Here is a 16106-nt window from a genome sequence, read left to right on the forward strand (position 1 = left end):
TGTGAAGACACACAACTTTGGCCTAAACGCTCGTTTCAACCATGGTTTCACCCCCCATTAAACTAATTTCATCATAGATATAGAAATGATAGAGCGACAATCACTTTAAACTTTGAGCACTGAGTGACTATTTGACCCACCTTACGAACAACGACAAGCCTGTAGAAATTCTAGTATTAGGCCTATTTAAACCACGACTGCTGTCTTTGCTTTGGTTGATGGAACCTATTTTTTTCACTGTCACACACTCACATGATTAGAGTTTTTTTCTTCTTCTGCGGAGTGTATTTCTACACTGGAGCCCCTCCTCTCAACAGCCCGGACGCTGGATGTTGATGTCACCGTCGGAGAGTCTCTAGGACGGGACTCAAACTACGGCAGAGCTGCTCTGGGAAACACTGAGGATCCGATGTGAGCAGGAAGAGTGGGCGATGTCGCAGCTGGGATCTAGTTTATGGACACTGTGGGACGACTGTTGATGCAGTCCACAGGGAGGTATTAAATTAAGCTGTAAAGTTGAGGTAGCTTAGTAGCCGCACTATTATTTTTTATTACATTTTTTTAGCTCACTGAAAGGAATAACAAAAATGTCGTCTCCAAGTCCGGGCAAGAGAAGAATGGACACCGACGTGGTGAAACTGTATCCTTTCCCCGACCATAAACAAGCCTGAATGAAGCCAAATCAAACAGACTCCTCTGGTTTTAAAATGACTGTCATCTCTTTCAGGTTGATTAGTCGCAATATTGACTGCTGTTGGGATGTGTATAATTGTGGTAGAAGCTGTGTGAGATCAATAGATTTGGCGAAAAAGTGCTGAACACTTTGATGTTAGCTAGCACCCCATGAAGTTAGCTTGTGAGCTAGCGAAACATTTAACCTTATTTGTGTGAACTCATTTGCCTCTTAGCCGTTTAGCTTGTTAGGACATTAGCCAACGCTCTCCTTGTTTGTGTGAACGGAGAAAATTAGCGACGAAAACCTGTCGCAGTGTGTTGTTTGCTGTGAACTCTGTTAGCCTTAGCTAGGAGGTGATAAGTTAGCCTATTGGCCAATCATATGTAGTCCGACCGGACTGACAACACTGTGTGAAGGATTGGCGAGGACTTTTTTACATAAAGGGAACGCTTCTTTGGAAAAACGCGTATATGTTTTCGTGATTTTGTGACGTTAACGTGAAGGAAGCTATAGCAGCATGCTAATGCCAAGACGGAACAAATATGGTCGATGTAGCGGAACTAACACGATAAATGACAAATGCAAAGTAGACGGCTAACTGCATTTATTAATGTAAAATGAAAGAGTAACCAGATTTAGCCATTGTGGGCTGTATTTTTGATGCACAAATACAAATAACTATTGGAAATTGTGTTAAAACATAATATACTATAAAATGCGTGCATAATAAATCACGGTTCGTGTGTTTACCAAAGAGTTTACAGTAAAATGATTTAGCCAAAATACAATTTTAGTTTAGTTTAACGATGCTCAAAAGAAATACTAAATCGATTCAGGTTTTACCCTTAGATTTTTTTTCTCAACAGCCGTCTCTTTGAGGTCACATGATGTTCTGTTTTTATTTAGTTCACTGTTGACCTGATTTTTCATGTATTAAATAATCGTCGAGTTACTATCTTGGTTTTATTGCTAATTAGTTGCAGTTTTCCGCTGAAGTTTGCATGAAAGGATTTCTGACAGCGTGAGCTGAATTGTTTTGTTTGTGTCCTGCAGCGAGATGCTGTTCTCTGATTGGTCAGACTGTTACCATCCGGAACATGGTGGAGGGCGGGGCTTCACTCACAGCTGATCGAGGAACAACACGCGCTGTACTGGGCATATGCAGGGGTGGGGGCTGGGAGCAACCAGTCCATTACAGGGACACGGTCGAGGGGGTTGCTGATGTTGAGTGGGTGAACATGTTTACACCTTAAACTCGCCTTATTTGGACAGGCTAGGTTAGAAAAATTAGCTGATTCATTGATCAATAAATTATTACAGTCCATATATGGTTTATTTATAGTCCCTGGGTGTTCAACAGTCTTATGGCCAGGGGGAAGAAACTGTCACTTATATCAATTTGATAATCAAACACCTTTCTTTATTTCTCAAATTAGCCATATTTGATTTAATCTCTATAATAATAATTAAATTAACATATTATCAAATTAATTATGATAATATATGATAACTATTATTTATAATAATGATGTTTGTATTAACCCAAACTTGAGACTGTTGTTAAGAGCTATATTACACATGTTGTAGCTCACAATTAGATACAACATGTGTAATGTTGTAAGATGCACCGAATGTATCCCCGTATGTTTATCTGCATGTGTAGTTAAAATGCACAGATTAGATTAGAGTGGACAATGTCATGACAACTAGTCTCACAAAGAAAATATTATTTCTCATCTCATTTCTATCAGAAGGCAGTGCAGGTATGTCTCTGTGAGCTTTTGTCAACATAAATCTTTCCCCTTGTGTAGTTACATTTCTCCTGAGTGAGCACTTGCTTTGGTTTCTATGGATAACCTCTGGGGAAAGGCAAAAGAGAGGTATGCGTCTATAACAGGTTTTATTTATAGGACTTGTTGCATCGGATCCCATTTAGAGCTACTCTGTCTTCTTGGTCAGTGGTTCGGAAACCTTTTCTGCGTTGAGTGGCTGAGCTGTTTAAGCCGTCGTTTCTGAAAGCTGTTTGAGGTTATTTTGCTTCCCGTGTATCCTTATGTTACCTTGGTTAGAATGTGGGAACCAGTTGACAGAAGGATTTATGACAGGATGATGAAACCGGGTGTGACAGTTCCTTGTGTTTGCGTGTTTCCGTTCTCTCCGCCTGTCATTGATTTGATTACACCCAACCTTTCTGCTGTCACCAAATGCTAGCATTATGACACAAGGCCCCGACCCAAGTCGCCTTCCATCTTCCCCAACTGGAGGTACCTGCAATAGATGGAAGGTTGCATTTGTCTCTGAAGGCAGCACAATTTTATCTTTATACACTGGTCTTCATAATGTTTGGTAGCTATGCAGATGTATGTGCTTCTATCAATATGTTTGTAGTTGACAGTTGAAGTTTGTCGCTTCCTGTGTATTCATCGTAGTAAAGGCGTGATCATTAATATTATTTGTAGTCTAAACGTTGTCCGATTGACAGCTACCTTCATGAGGTTGTTGTCCTGTATCCTGAGTGTGACATTGTTAAGCTGTTGATGTGCATTATTGATCTCACTGCCATTGCTCATGTTATTGATCCTGCATTTGCCCAGACAAGCCTTCAAGGGAGAAAGACACAGTGTTTCATGTGTTTTTGATAAAGTTTGAGTTATCTGCCTCTGCTGTTGCCTGTGCTCCTATTGTGCCTTTTCCTTAACCAGATTTCAGAATTGAGAGCAAGCACGAAGTCACCATCCTCAGCGGACTCAATGAGTTTGTAGTCAAGTTCCACGGACCCCCTGGATGTAAGAGCCCCTTGAAATACACATTTATGCTTCCTCCCTTTGACCAGCATTTCACCAGTGACGTGTACATTCTAAATTTGAAACTCCTATTTGTTCATTTGATTATAACATGTCTTTCTTTCCAGCGGCGTATGAAGGAGGTGTGTGGAAAGTTCGAGTGGACCTCCCAGATAAATACCCCTTCAAATCACCATCAATAGGTATGAGATATCTCTGAAGTCTTGAAGTCTCAATATTAAAGGTAGAGTCAGAGATTCTGGAGAATGCTTGTTGTTTAAACAATTTTGTCTAAATCAGTGAATATCTCCTCACAATCCTTTTCCTGTCCATACAGTGTGTCACTGATTTAAAAAAAAAAAAAAAAAAAAAAAAATCTAGTGTTACTACACACCCTAGGCTTTGTAAAGGGGCATGTTGCTAGCTACAGTGTGCTCTTTAGTTTACATCCCCTTTGTTAACATACCAGTTTACACAGCCTAGACTGTGTACAGTGGCTTGAAAACGTATTCATACCCCTTGAACTTTTCCACATTTTGTCATGTCACAACCACAGACGTACATTTATTTTATTGGGATGTCATGTGATAGACCAACACAAAGTGGCGCATAATTTTGAAGTGGAATGAAAATGAAATATGATTTACAATTTTAAAAAAATAATGAAAAAATAATTAAAAATAATGAGAAGTGTGGCGTGCAAAAGTATTCAGCCACCCTGAGTAAATATGTTGTGGAACCACCTATCGCTGCAATTACAGCTCCAAGTCTATTTGGGTATGTCTCTACCAGCTTTGTTCATCTACAGACTGTCATTTTTGCCCGTTCATCTTTGCAAAATAGCTCAAGCTTTAGATTCAGCGTCAGATTGGGTGCAGAGTGTCTGTGAACAGCAATTTTCAGGTCTTTCCATATATTCTCAATTGGATTTAGGTCTGGACTTTGACTGGGCCATTCTAACACATGACTATGCTTTGATCTAAACCATTCCATTGTAGATATGGCTGTATGTTTAGGGTAGTTGTCCTCATTGAAGGTGAACCTCCACCCCAGTCTCAAGTCTTTTGCAGACTCTAACAGGTTTTTCTGCCCTGTATTTGGCTCCATCCATCTTCCCATTAACTCTGACCAGCTTCCCTGTCCCTGCTGAAGAACAGGACCCCCACCGCATGATGCTGCCACCACCATGTTTCACGGTAGGGATGGTGTTTTCAGGGTGATGTGCAGTGTGAGTTTTCCGCCACACATTGCATTTTGCATTTAGGCCAAAAACTTCAAGTTTGATCTTATCTGCATATGCTGCGTCCACCGAATGGTTTGTGGCAAGGGTTGGAGGAAGATGCTCTGGTCAGATGAGACCAAAATTTAAGTTTTTGGCCATAATGCAAAATGCAATTTGTGGTGGAAAACTCACACTGCACGTCACCCCATACACACCATCCCCACCGTGAAACATGGTGGTGGCAGCATCATGCTGTGGGGGTCCTGTTCTTCAGCAGGGACAGGGAAGCTGGTCAGAGTTAATGGGAAGATGGATGGAGCCAAATACAGGGCAGAAAACATGTTAGAGTCTGCAACTGACTTGAGAGTGGGGTGAAAGTTCACCTTACAGCAGGACAACTACCCTAAACATACAGCCATATCTACAATGGAATGGTTTAGATCAAAGCATAGTCATGTGTTGGAATGGCCCTGTCAAAGTCCAGACCTAAATCCAATTGAGAATATCTGGAAAAACTTGAAAATTGCTGTTCAGACGCTTTCCATCCAATCTGACGCTGAATCTGAAGCTCAAGCTATTTTGCAAAGAAGAATGGGCAAAAATGTCAGTCTTTAGATGTACAAAGATGGTAGAGACATACCCAAATAGACTTGGAGCTGTTATTGCAGCGAGAGGTGGTTCTACAACGTATTGACTCGGGGGGGCTGAATACTTTTGCACGCCACATTTTTAATTGAAAACCATGTTTCATTTTCATTCCACTTCACAATTATGCACCACTTTGTGTTGTTCTATCACATGAAATCCCAATAAAATAAATGTATGTGTGTGGTTGTTACGTGACAAAATGTGGAAAAGTTCAAGGCAGGGGCGGTTCTACAGGGGGGTAGAACCGCTTCCCCCCCTAACTTTTGAAATGAAAGGTAGGCAGAGGGTCTGACTGCAGTCCCAGTCCAAACTAGCCTACTGTATTGTTATTCTCCTTCCATATGAATTCCACTAGACTAGAATGATATGTCATGTCACTCAAAATAACATGTTTCAATGATTGCCTGTTTTCTGTTGTAGCAATGTGTTGTATAGGGTAAGTAGGCTTAAGATATAGGCTACAAATGTCTTATTTTATCAGAAATTATGATCAATATAATATATATGGGGATTCCCGCTACCGTCACCCCATGTAAAATTTTCCAGATCCTCCACTGGTTCAAGGGGTATGAATACTTTTTCAAGCCATTGTATAAACACCCGACGGACAGGTAGCGGATCGTGAGGAGATATTCAATGATTTTGAATTTTTCTTTAGACGACAAGCATTCTCCTGAATCGCTGACTCAACATTTAACTCGTACTCTGCAACGAATAATACCTGCCTCTTTTTTTTAAACAGGATTCATGAATAAAATCTTTCATCCCAACATTGATGAAGCGTAAGTAGACCTGCCATATTTCAGATTTTGGTTCATATTCTTATTTAACCAGTCAACATGGCAAAGAGGGAATTGATTTCCGCTGGAGAGTTGCATCCAAGTAATTACATTTTTGTAGATTTGTTGCCTCAAGCTTTTTCTTAATTCTAGCATGTGAGAAAAGATTCATGCCAAGCCATCCAGGAAAAGCTGTCACTTGCTTTGACAGCGTCTGCTTATATTGTACTCGCAGTGTTATGTCTTTTTCAGGTCAGGAACCGTGTGTCTAGATGTCATAAACCAGACATGGTCTGCTCTCTACGGTGAGTCACAGCAGCCACAGCTTTGATTGGGATAGTCACTCGGTTATGCCAGATGACAGTAATAAAATTAAAATAGAATAAAAAACACCCAAAGTGAGCAGCTTAAATCGGCTTAAACTTCAGTCATTATTTCTGCCTGTTTTGAATGTCAAACTCTACAAAATTATCAATGATGCCCAAATGTAGGTTTACATTCAAGTCTTTGGGCTATTATGTTCTACATATGTGCTAACATCTTGTGACGAGCACCTGGTACTCTTTAGCTACAGTATGATGACTAACAGACCGAACATTTGAACACATGGAACAGTGAGTCAGTACTTGAACCTTGACTGAAGTGGCTTTATTATTTTGTTAAGGTGATACTAAAACCATAAAATTATAGTCTTGAATATAGTAAGTTTCAACATATGTATACAATAGATGTTTATCCTTGGAAACGTGTCGTTTTAGGCTGATGGCATGTTCGGATACACCAATTAATCCCCAAATGCTTGTACAATCATTGGAACGTTGTAACGTTTAACTTAGTCTGGATTTTCTCCAATCTCCGCGGGGAGGAGCCTGGTCCGTATAGGTTCATATTGTGAGGTATGGATGGTCTCAAGAGGCTAGATTGACGAATACAAGAGTCAAACAGAAGCTGCCTTTCACTGTAACGGCCTCCACACACATCCTACCTCTACTGCGCGTCTACCTCGCGTCTGCGTCTGACTTTTTGTCACTGACCGTGTAATCAACCTAGAGCGGATACACATGCAACCTCAGACGCACTGCTGATGCACGTCGGAGGCACGTCTGCAGCGACGCTCCCCTTTACCTCAGGAGGCTCGCCTATTTTTTTCTGAGAGCCGCGCGTCTCTCTCGGGTCTCTCTGCTTTAACTGATAGAGAAATACTCTGCTGAGAGTCATATTGACTTCACACCAGCAGCTTTTGCTGTAGTTTCACCTAGGGCTGTACGGTATGGCCTAAAATGTATATCACGGTATAATTTGAAGCATAGACGGTAACGGTATTATATCACGGTATTTTCATTTATCTTTAAATGAATGCTTGTGAAGAGGTAAAATACTTGCTATTACTGTAGGCCTATACTCTCGTAATAATAGGACATCTATTGCTTATAAAATAAATACAATTTTTATTAACAAGTAGAACACAGTAACACAACACAGAATAAATTATCCAAATTGTTCAAGATGTTTTTGACTAATCAAAAAACTAGTGTTACACTTGCCCCTGGTCTCCCATACAGAGGGATTTAAACAACATTAAATGTGCAATCTGCAATGTTCTGCTCTGTGGATGGGTAGGGAAGGGGGTCAATATGTTTTTATATGTAAAGCACTCTATGCTGTCTTTTTGTGTATGAAAATGACTCTATATAGTAAGTTTGATTTGACTATGACTAACTGGGAATGCTGCTGATGCTCTGGTGGCTGCCTTTTCTTTTACAATCGGTTTATGGTTCTATCATCTCTTAACTTTCATTTCAGTTTAAACTCCTTGTGTGGTGTTTATTTTTTCTAAAAACTGACATGAAAACCACGCGGGCACAGAACAGTTTCCGCGAGTGGACAAGCTTCATCGCGAGGACACATTTCTGACGGGGCTGTGAGTGAGGAGCGCAGCCTGGCCCTCTCTATGCGCGCGCAAGTGTTGTTCAACACTCGCTCACGTTTGTAGTTTGTCAGACTGATCGCTCTTTATGTCATGACTGGATGAAGCTTTTCCCCTCGCGAATGCAATTCTGTGAACACCGCGAGGAGCATTTCTCAGCGGGCTGTGAGTGACGAGAACGAGCCCGACCGTCTTGAGGCGCGCGTAAACGAGTGTTCAACGCGCTCACGGTCGCAGTATGAAAAACTGATCGCTCTTTATAGGTCACAGTGTTTGTTATATTCGTATAGTGTTTTAAGATGCGAGTTGTTCAGTGCGGATGACATTATAGCTGTCAGTCAGCGGCCGTGACGTTAGTCAGCCGGAGCGTCTGTTAGGTGAAGTTTCCTTTTCCCTCCCTTCTCCCCTTGAGCTTGCAAGTTGCCGCTGTAAACTATCATTCCACGGTTGAAACGTGCTTCCCCTGAGTTTGTTTTGCATCACCTGTTTGAGTAAGTGCATGGGGTTTCCCGATCGCTGTATAAGTTATGATTTATGCACGTTATTAAACGGTCGCGATTCGCAGCAGCTGTTTAATGTCTCATCACGAGCGTATTGATATCTCCGTGGGGAGATATGTTCTTTTCCTGGGATCTGTATGCTGCTGTGCATGTTAAAGAAGGAAATAAACGGCGGAGAAATCCTTACTCCTCGTCTCATCGTCTCATGCTTCATATTCTGACATTTTGGGCGGTGTATTGGCTGTGTTTTGGCCGACACTTCTGAAGTAAAACTAGTGATATTAGCCGATCAGCACTGTAACATAGCCTACATCCACCAGTTTCCTCTACTACAATTTATTTTTGTGAATGACACGGGATCTAGCAGCATTGTCATGGATGTATTGGGCACGTGAGACGCAGCGGCCGCTTGCATTCATTGTGTGGCAGCGCTCATCACTGCTTTATAACTGCTATACCAGTGACAAGGTAGCGTCAAAATCCATATCATAGCGCAACTTCATACCGGTTTACCTTCTATACCGTTTATACCGTACACCCCTAGTTTCACCATTTCCTGGTGTGTCCCTTTCAATATAAAACTTCCAACAAGCGAAAATGTGGCAAAAAAAAGAAAAGAAAAAAAAAAGGCAATGGGACGCACGGATTACTGTCCAGACTCAATATTAGACTCAATATAAATCATATGCATCATAAATGACACGAAAGAACTTCATTTTTAATGGGAATTATCTATGAAAACTCTATGTAGAAAGATAGGGCTTTTAGAAGCAGCAGCAGCTGCTGAGACGTTCCATGTGTGTCCGAGAAAAGTCCGAGAGACGCAGCAGTAAGGTAAGGCGACGCGCTCCAGAGGTAGACGCAGGATGTGTGCAGAGGCCGTAAGCGGCAAACGTTAGGTCGTAACGTGGGTCCTGATTTGACCCATAATTTTTGGACCAGGCTCCTCCCCACGGAGATTGGAGAAAATCCACTTTGATCTGCAAGAGAGAAACGAATGTGAAGCTTCCGCGAGATCAGGCTGGTCTCAGGCTAAAGGTTGGTCAAGCTTGACCTGAATGCAAAGCAACAGCATATAGCTGTTTGATTGAGCATTTCTTTACAAGAGATACCTCTGGTGGATCATGGTGCAGCTACACGAATGATGGAACGACTCCGTGTTCTTGTAGCTTGAGCTTGGTTATTCTCTGTCCTGACTCATTTTCTTTCCCATCATCCACCAGACCTCACCAACATCTTTGAGTCGTTCCTCCCCCAGCTGCTCGCCTACCCAAACCCTATCGACCCTCTGAACGGGGACGCAGCCGCCATGTACCTACACCGGCCCGAAGATTATAAACACAAGATTAAAGGTACCGCACCAAAATATGCATATGTAAATTAATGGAAACGGGTAATATTACAACAAATATAAATTTTACTCCTGTAAACAGTAGATGTTTTGGTAACACTTTATAATAACTATCCGTTGTAACTCGTTAATAGATCATTAGTAAACTCTTAATTAATGATTATTAATGATTTGTTAAGTGTTTGTTAGCAGTTTGTTAAGGATTTATAACAATGCTAGATAGTTAATAGCTTAATAATTGAATCAGTTCATCTGGGACGAGGCTGAAATAGGCTATAGACTATACACAGTGCATGGGCAACTGAGGGCAGCCCCATTTTCAAATATTTTTAAATAAACTCAATACATACTGTGCATGCCATGGACTTCAGTGTTCAGTTAATCTTGGATTACCTCCCAGATGAACTGATTCAATTATTAAGCTATTAACTATCTGCCATTGTTATAAATCCTTAACAAACTGCTAACAAACACTTAACAAATCATTAATAATCATTAATTAAGAGTTTACTAATGATCTATTAACGAGTTACAACGGATAGTTATTATAAAGTGTTACCGATGTTTTTTTTGCATGGGGACATGGATGTAAATTATTTCATATTTTTGCTAACTCTGCCATGTTTACGTCTCATATTTTTTATCCTGATATTAATTAATGTGCTCTGTCCCTATCAAATAAACAAAAACAATAAATACAAATTTTTAAATTATTTTAAAGATCCATCTCCATTTAAGGTCCACAATCAACGGCTTGTTCTGGAGCATTCGACCGTTGCTCAAAAACCATCCAAATATAGCACAAGTAAATTCCTGAAATTACAATAATTTGTTTGAATGCTCCTGAGCATGAGTAAGTGGAGTTTGAGTTGAGATTTTTTGTAGAATGGTAAAATAAAATTTAAAATTCTCCCAATTGCTGTAAACTGTGAGTGTGATGGATTGAGAGCACAGTTACAGGTGACTCTCTCCCTACTGTGTGTCTTTCTCAGAGTACATCCAAAGGTATGCCACAGAGGAGGCTCTGAAGGAGCAGGAGGAGGGAGGGGGCAACTCCTCTTCCGAGAGCTCGATGTCAGACTTTTCGGAGGACGAGGCCCAGGACATGGAGTTGTAGTGAAGGGGGAAGATCCTGCCCCCCTTCTCCTCACAACTGACCGCCATTTCCTAAAGAGCAGAAACTGATGCTTTATTCATATTTAAGACAATTTTTTTTACAGCGAGACAAGGATTTTTATTGCTACACAAGGATTTGCAGTATGATATTGCAGAATATTAAACCCCTTGTTTAGGAACTCCTTACCCTGTGCCCTTCGCCCCACATCTTCGACTCCCAGAGAGCCGTGTTAGGATCAGAACGGAGTGCATCAATTATTTCCGTGATCTTTAATGGCTTCAGTCATGGCTTTCACACAGAGTCCAGCCGTAGCAGTGAGACCAATGCAGGAGGGCTGTCATTGGAAACAAAACTGTTTACACTCAAGTTCCCATCTTCTCTCACCAGCCAGTCCTAGCCACCGCTTCAGCTTTTCTCAATGCGTCGTCGGGCACCTTTGCTTCGCCGGCTGAAGGTCCGCAATCTGATCATGTGTAAGGACGGATGCAGATGTCATACTCTACACAAACCTGCTGACACATCACACACACCGTCAGACAACCAATGCATCAAAAATGAGAGCGTGTGTGTGTTCCTGTGTGCATGCATGAATGTAATCCAGGGAGGATCTCGTCGTATTGATAACCTGTGTAGTACTGCCCCCCCCTGCCCCCCTGTTTCTCAGCAGAGAAAGTTCACAATCCTCCTACTCCTCCTCCTCCTCCTCCTCCTCCTCCTCCTCTCCGTTTTAGGAAAGTGTTAGTCATTCTCTTAATATCTTTGTATATTGTGGCATGACAGAAGTAACGATGTGTAGGGCTTTGTGGAGCTGTAACTCTGTGGACATGTGCAGGGCCCTGCTGCACCGGCTGGGGATTATCCAGGTCCTTGTTGACTTATTGAACTTCTTATCTTTGCCTATTGCTTGTGTTGAACTATACTAGGTGTTTGACTTGCGTAGGGATAGTTTGTTTTTTCTTTTTCTTTCTTGCGGGTGGTGAATCCTGTCATAACGTATGGTTTAATACTTATGTAACACACTAGTTTTAAAGGCTTATTGTTCTGAAAGATAAGAAGAATTAATACATCTTGGTGTTTGGTATGACTCTTTGTTGAATCAAATCCCACCAAGACATGTTGCACCCGGCTCCCCTGTTCCCCCTTTCTTATGCAAATGTGTCCATAAAAGATGATTTACATTGTCGGACAGAAGTGCTCTTTGTTCTGGCCGTTAAACGCTGTCCCTTTTAGGTTTTTTCATGCTGTTTTCTGGCCTGTTGTTTTCCAAAAATGGTGGGACCAAAATGTAATGACGCTTATTTCAAAATGTATCCCAAAATAAAGGAGGATATCCTCAGAGTTTTCGCTGACATTAAATGAGAAGATGAATAATGTTCCTCAAAGTGTCAAACTCAAGTGGCCAATTTAGTTGAGTTCAAACTGAAATTCATGCCCAATTTCTTCTTCAGAAGAAGACAGTTTAAAAGTTTCCATCCTGGTTGGTTTAACCCCTGAAAAGGTTTGTGTGTCCGTTGGCACAAGAGATGTTACCAGAGCAGTGACAGTTTACTATTAAATGTCATGTTGGTCTGTGTTTGAGGTCAGGCCTGAAGCCTGATAGTAGTGTTTGGTAACATGCAGTCATTGCATTGCAGATCAGTTTGTGTTGAGCGTTATTCCTGGAAGGGAACAACACATTTGAATCTTTATCACCATTGATATGGGCTGTTTCTTTGTAATCAAAAATCTAATTAATAAATCCCTTTTTATAATTTAATTAAAAGATCAGGATCTCTTTCATTTTGTCTTGCAAGAGGGTTTACCTTTTGTTGAGCGTTAACATAGTCATATTTATTTTATTTTGACATGGCATAATAATGCAATTTTTATATAGCCTAGTTAAATTGGCTCTAATTAGCCTCAATAACCAAATAGGTCTTGGTGTAGGTCTTAGGACCACATGATGTCAGTCAATAGACGTTTGCAAAGAAAAACAAACCACTGTCCAGCCTTGTTAATTGTCAATATCTGGATTCATATTTTTTTTTTAATTATTATTAATGGGACGCATATATTTGATGCCTATAATTTGTTTGAATGTTTTTATTTTCTGTCTTTTTAAGCCCCATGTCCAGGATACAAGTTAACATATCCCTGAATTTTAAAAAGCAAAACATGAATAAATGTGCTTCCCTTGTATCTTGAAGAAATAAATAAACAATAAAACTTATCTGGACTGTTTTGATCTTTTGCTTGATTGTATGACATGTTGTCAGATTGCCTCAGTTGTAGAGATGAGAAACTACTGAGTATTTGGCATTCGTTCCCAAGGTTTTGCGTTTATTTCAAAGGAGTATTTATTAACTATTGGACCTAGTTTTCACAGGACATTGAGACAAGTCACACACAATGTGTTTGAAGTCCTGTTGGCAAAATGGTGCCATTCTGTGGAAAAGCACACTGACTAAATTATATTGGCTGTCGTATAGCTCTGTCCACAAGATGGCAGTGCTATATCTGAATGAGGCAGAGGAGGACTCCTGACAAACATTCTTTCGATAAAACTAAATTTATTTTTATAAGATTTCAAGCTTAATTTCTTCAAACATATTAATACAAAAAAACTATTTAATAATATTGTTATTTTTTACAAGACCCTTAACCTGAAGACAGCAGGATAATATAGCCTATTCTGCTTTTAATTATAGTTTTTATTGTTCAGGCCTCAAACAAATCCTGCTGTTTATGGTCTATGAATGGGCCTTTTGATACGTCTCACCTATTTGGAGAAGTTGAAATCATAAAATGAATGATGCCTGAACTCTGTTGGGCTGCTTCTTCTTCAGGTTCCAGCATGCTGGCATCACTGTCTACACCTGAGCTGTTCCTGCTATATGACAAGTCAAAATGTCTGAAAAAGGCCTGAGTCGCGAGTCCCATTGGGAGCCCATCCACCAGGATTAATAATGACAATGGCCTAAAATAAAAACTAGATGATAGTCATGGTCGAATAAACAAGCTTGTGGCAAGTCAAAATCCAGAAAATTCAATATTATCATATCAAATTTGAACATTTTTAACATTTATTTTGTGATTTTGACCTAAAGGTGCACTATGCAGTTTCAGAGGGAGATTTGTTTCCATTTACAGAGCCTGTAGTTAAATTACAAAATGGTTCTCTACATGTTATTCTCAGTATTTAATAATTCTATTATCATAAATAAAAACCAAATTATTTTGAGGAACCTAGAACCAAACGTAAGACTAGAATATGTTTGTTAACCGAACTGAGGGGCCTACTGCTGTAAACAACAGTGAAACAGTAACTTTTCTGGAAGCTTTATAACTTCAAACAGTGTTCAGGGATCACATTTTCCTGTGTGGAAGGTTATTGATTAAGTTATGAAAATATTCACTTCTCTCACACACCCAAAGTTACATTACACCTTTAACATTTCAATTGAACGACTTTCAGGAGCATTTGTTTTTAGTTTCAAAATCCACCTAAAAAGTTATGAGCGCCATTTTAATCCTAATTGGGTGTTGCTGATGTATACTTATTCTGTTCTCTCGTTTTATAAAGGTTTTAGGCCTACTTGTTCAAGGTATGGATCGTCTTAAATAATTCAATGATTGAACTTATGAATTAATTAATTAATGAAGGTGCGTGTTGAGATGCTTGAGCATGACAGACAGGCCAACGGTGGCTTATAATGATCTTATGAAATATTCATTGGTGTGCGGCCATGCTGCTTCTTTCTGAGGCGGCCCGGTTTCTTGTTTCCAGTTTAATTGGATGCACGGTAACGCCACACTCAGTGACGCACACAAGGCTTTGATACTCATTAATTGTAGTCTAAACTTTGAATGCAATAGTTACGATATTTCAGTAATTAAATCATTTGGATTACTATTGAGTGATATGATATTAAATTCATCCGAAACTAGGCACAATAGAGCCCGTTTTCCTTTGTGTTCTCCTGCAGAACATTGATTAGGAAAACAATTATTAATGGTTAACATCGTTGTATTAATGCTGCAATTTTTGGCAGGCTAATCTAATGTGTGGAGTAGGCCTATAAGAGGTCACATCTGAAGTGAGGAGCTACTTTTTAAGATCAGCAGTTGCTTGATAATCGAGACAAGCGAGCAATGACGAGTTTTGTAAACTATATCCTATTGGAGCCGGTCATAAGTGATGTTATGTCATAGTAACGCGAGCAGCAGCATCAGCATCAGCGCTGTGCTGGCCGGCTGCGCCTCCTTCATAATGTATGGAGAGGACAAAGGCTGCACGGCTGGATTTCAGCGTCAACTTTAAAAGAGCCGTAACCCAAACCTGTCCTATCCTGCTCTTGACGGGATCACATCAGCTGAAAGGATGATGCTTCTTTTTCCACCTGCAATCTGTCTAATAATCACCGACAGCAGGTAAATGAGCTCCGGTGGGACCTGTGGCTGCCTGTATATAACGAGGACTAGAGGAGGCCTGGGCTAGCAGAAACTTTTAGTCCCGCTCAGGGAACGAGACCGAGCTCCAGGCCTGGCTGCAGCGGAGTGCCACACCCGGACGATGCTGGTAGGTTTTTGTCTGTTGGCAAGCATCAGGGTTTTTATGATGTAGCATATCAAGTGTCAATGTGACGGATTACTAGTATCGGCGTAATTTGAAGTTAAGAGTCAGAATTGAGCCAATGCCTATCTTTTTTTGTTTCTTTTACCTCTGAAATATTCTGAATCTTTGAGATTAATCTAGAGTCGCATTTATCATTGTGAGCGGCGTCATTCTCCTTTAATTCACGTTTGTATGGCTAGAGTGTGGTGATAAACTAACTTCAATGCTTTATTTTTGTGGGACAAGTCATACAATTTGTTTAAAGTTTACAGAACTAATTTGGGCAGCATTAAATCAACCTTATCGTCTCCACTCCAGTGCGCGTCCTGTGCGTAAAAGGTGCAGAGGAAACGCGCTGTGGGGCCTGCTTATAGAAGCATCAGGGGGGAGGGGGAGGGCTGCGTGGATTACTATGCTGCCAGTGGGTTAAGACGCTTACCAACTAATTACCTGTCCACTAAAATCCCCTACCACGCAGTCCAAACAGTCTTCGTGGTGAACGGAGATAT

General features: G+C 40.6%; 1 protein-coding gene across 1 annotated transcript; it reads left to right on the top strand.

The window, feature by feature from the left end:
* Positions 1-386: 386 nt before the first annotated feature.
* On the top strand, positions 387-13223 carry LOC307251030 (ubiquitin-conjugating enzyme E2 H-like). Its single transcript, XM_080028333.1, has 7 exons — positions 387-640; positions 3386-3462; positions 3588-3662; positions 6072-6111; positions 6361-6413; positions 9759-9887; positions 10879-13223. The coding sequence occupies exons 1-7, from the start codon at positions 588-590 to the stop codon at positions 11001-11003; spliced, it is 552 nt and encodes a 183-aa protein (XP_079884459.1). The 5' UTR covers positions 387-587; the 3' UTR covers positions 11004-13223.
* The last annotated feature ends 2883 nt before the right edge of the window (positions 13224-16106 follow it).

The sequence above is a fragment of the Ammodytes marinus genome (assembly GCF_949987685.1).
Source record: "Ammodytes marinus genome assembly, chromosome: 5".
NCBI lineage: Eukaryota > Metazoa > Chordata > Actinopteri > Uranoscopiformes > Ammodytidae > Ammodytes > Ammodytes marinus.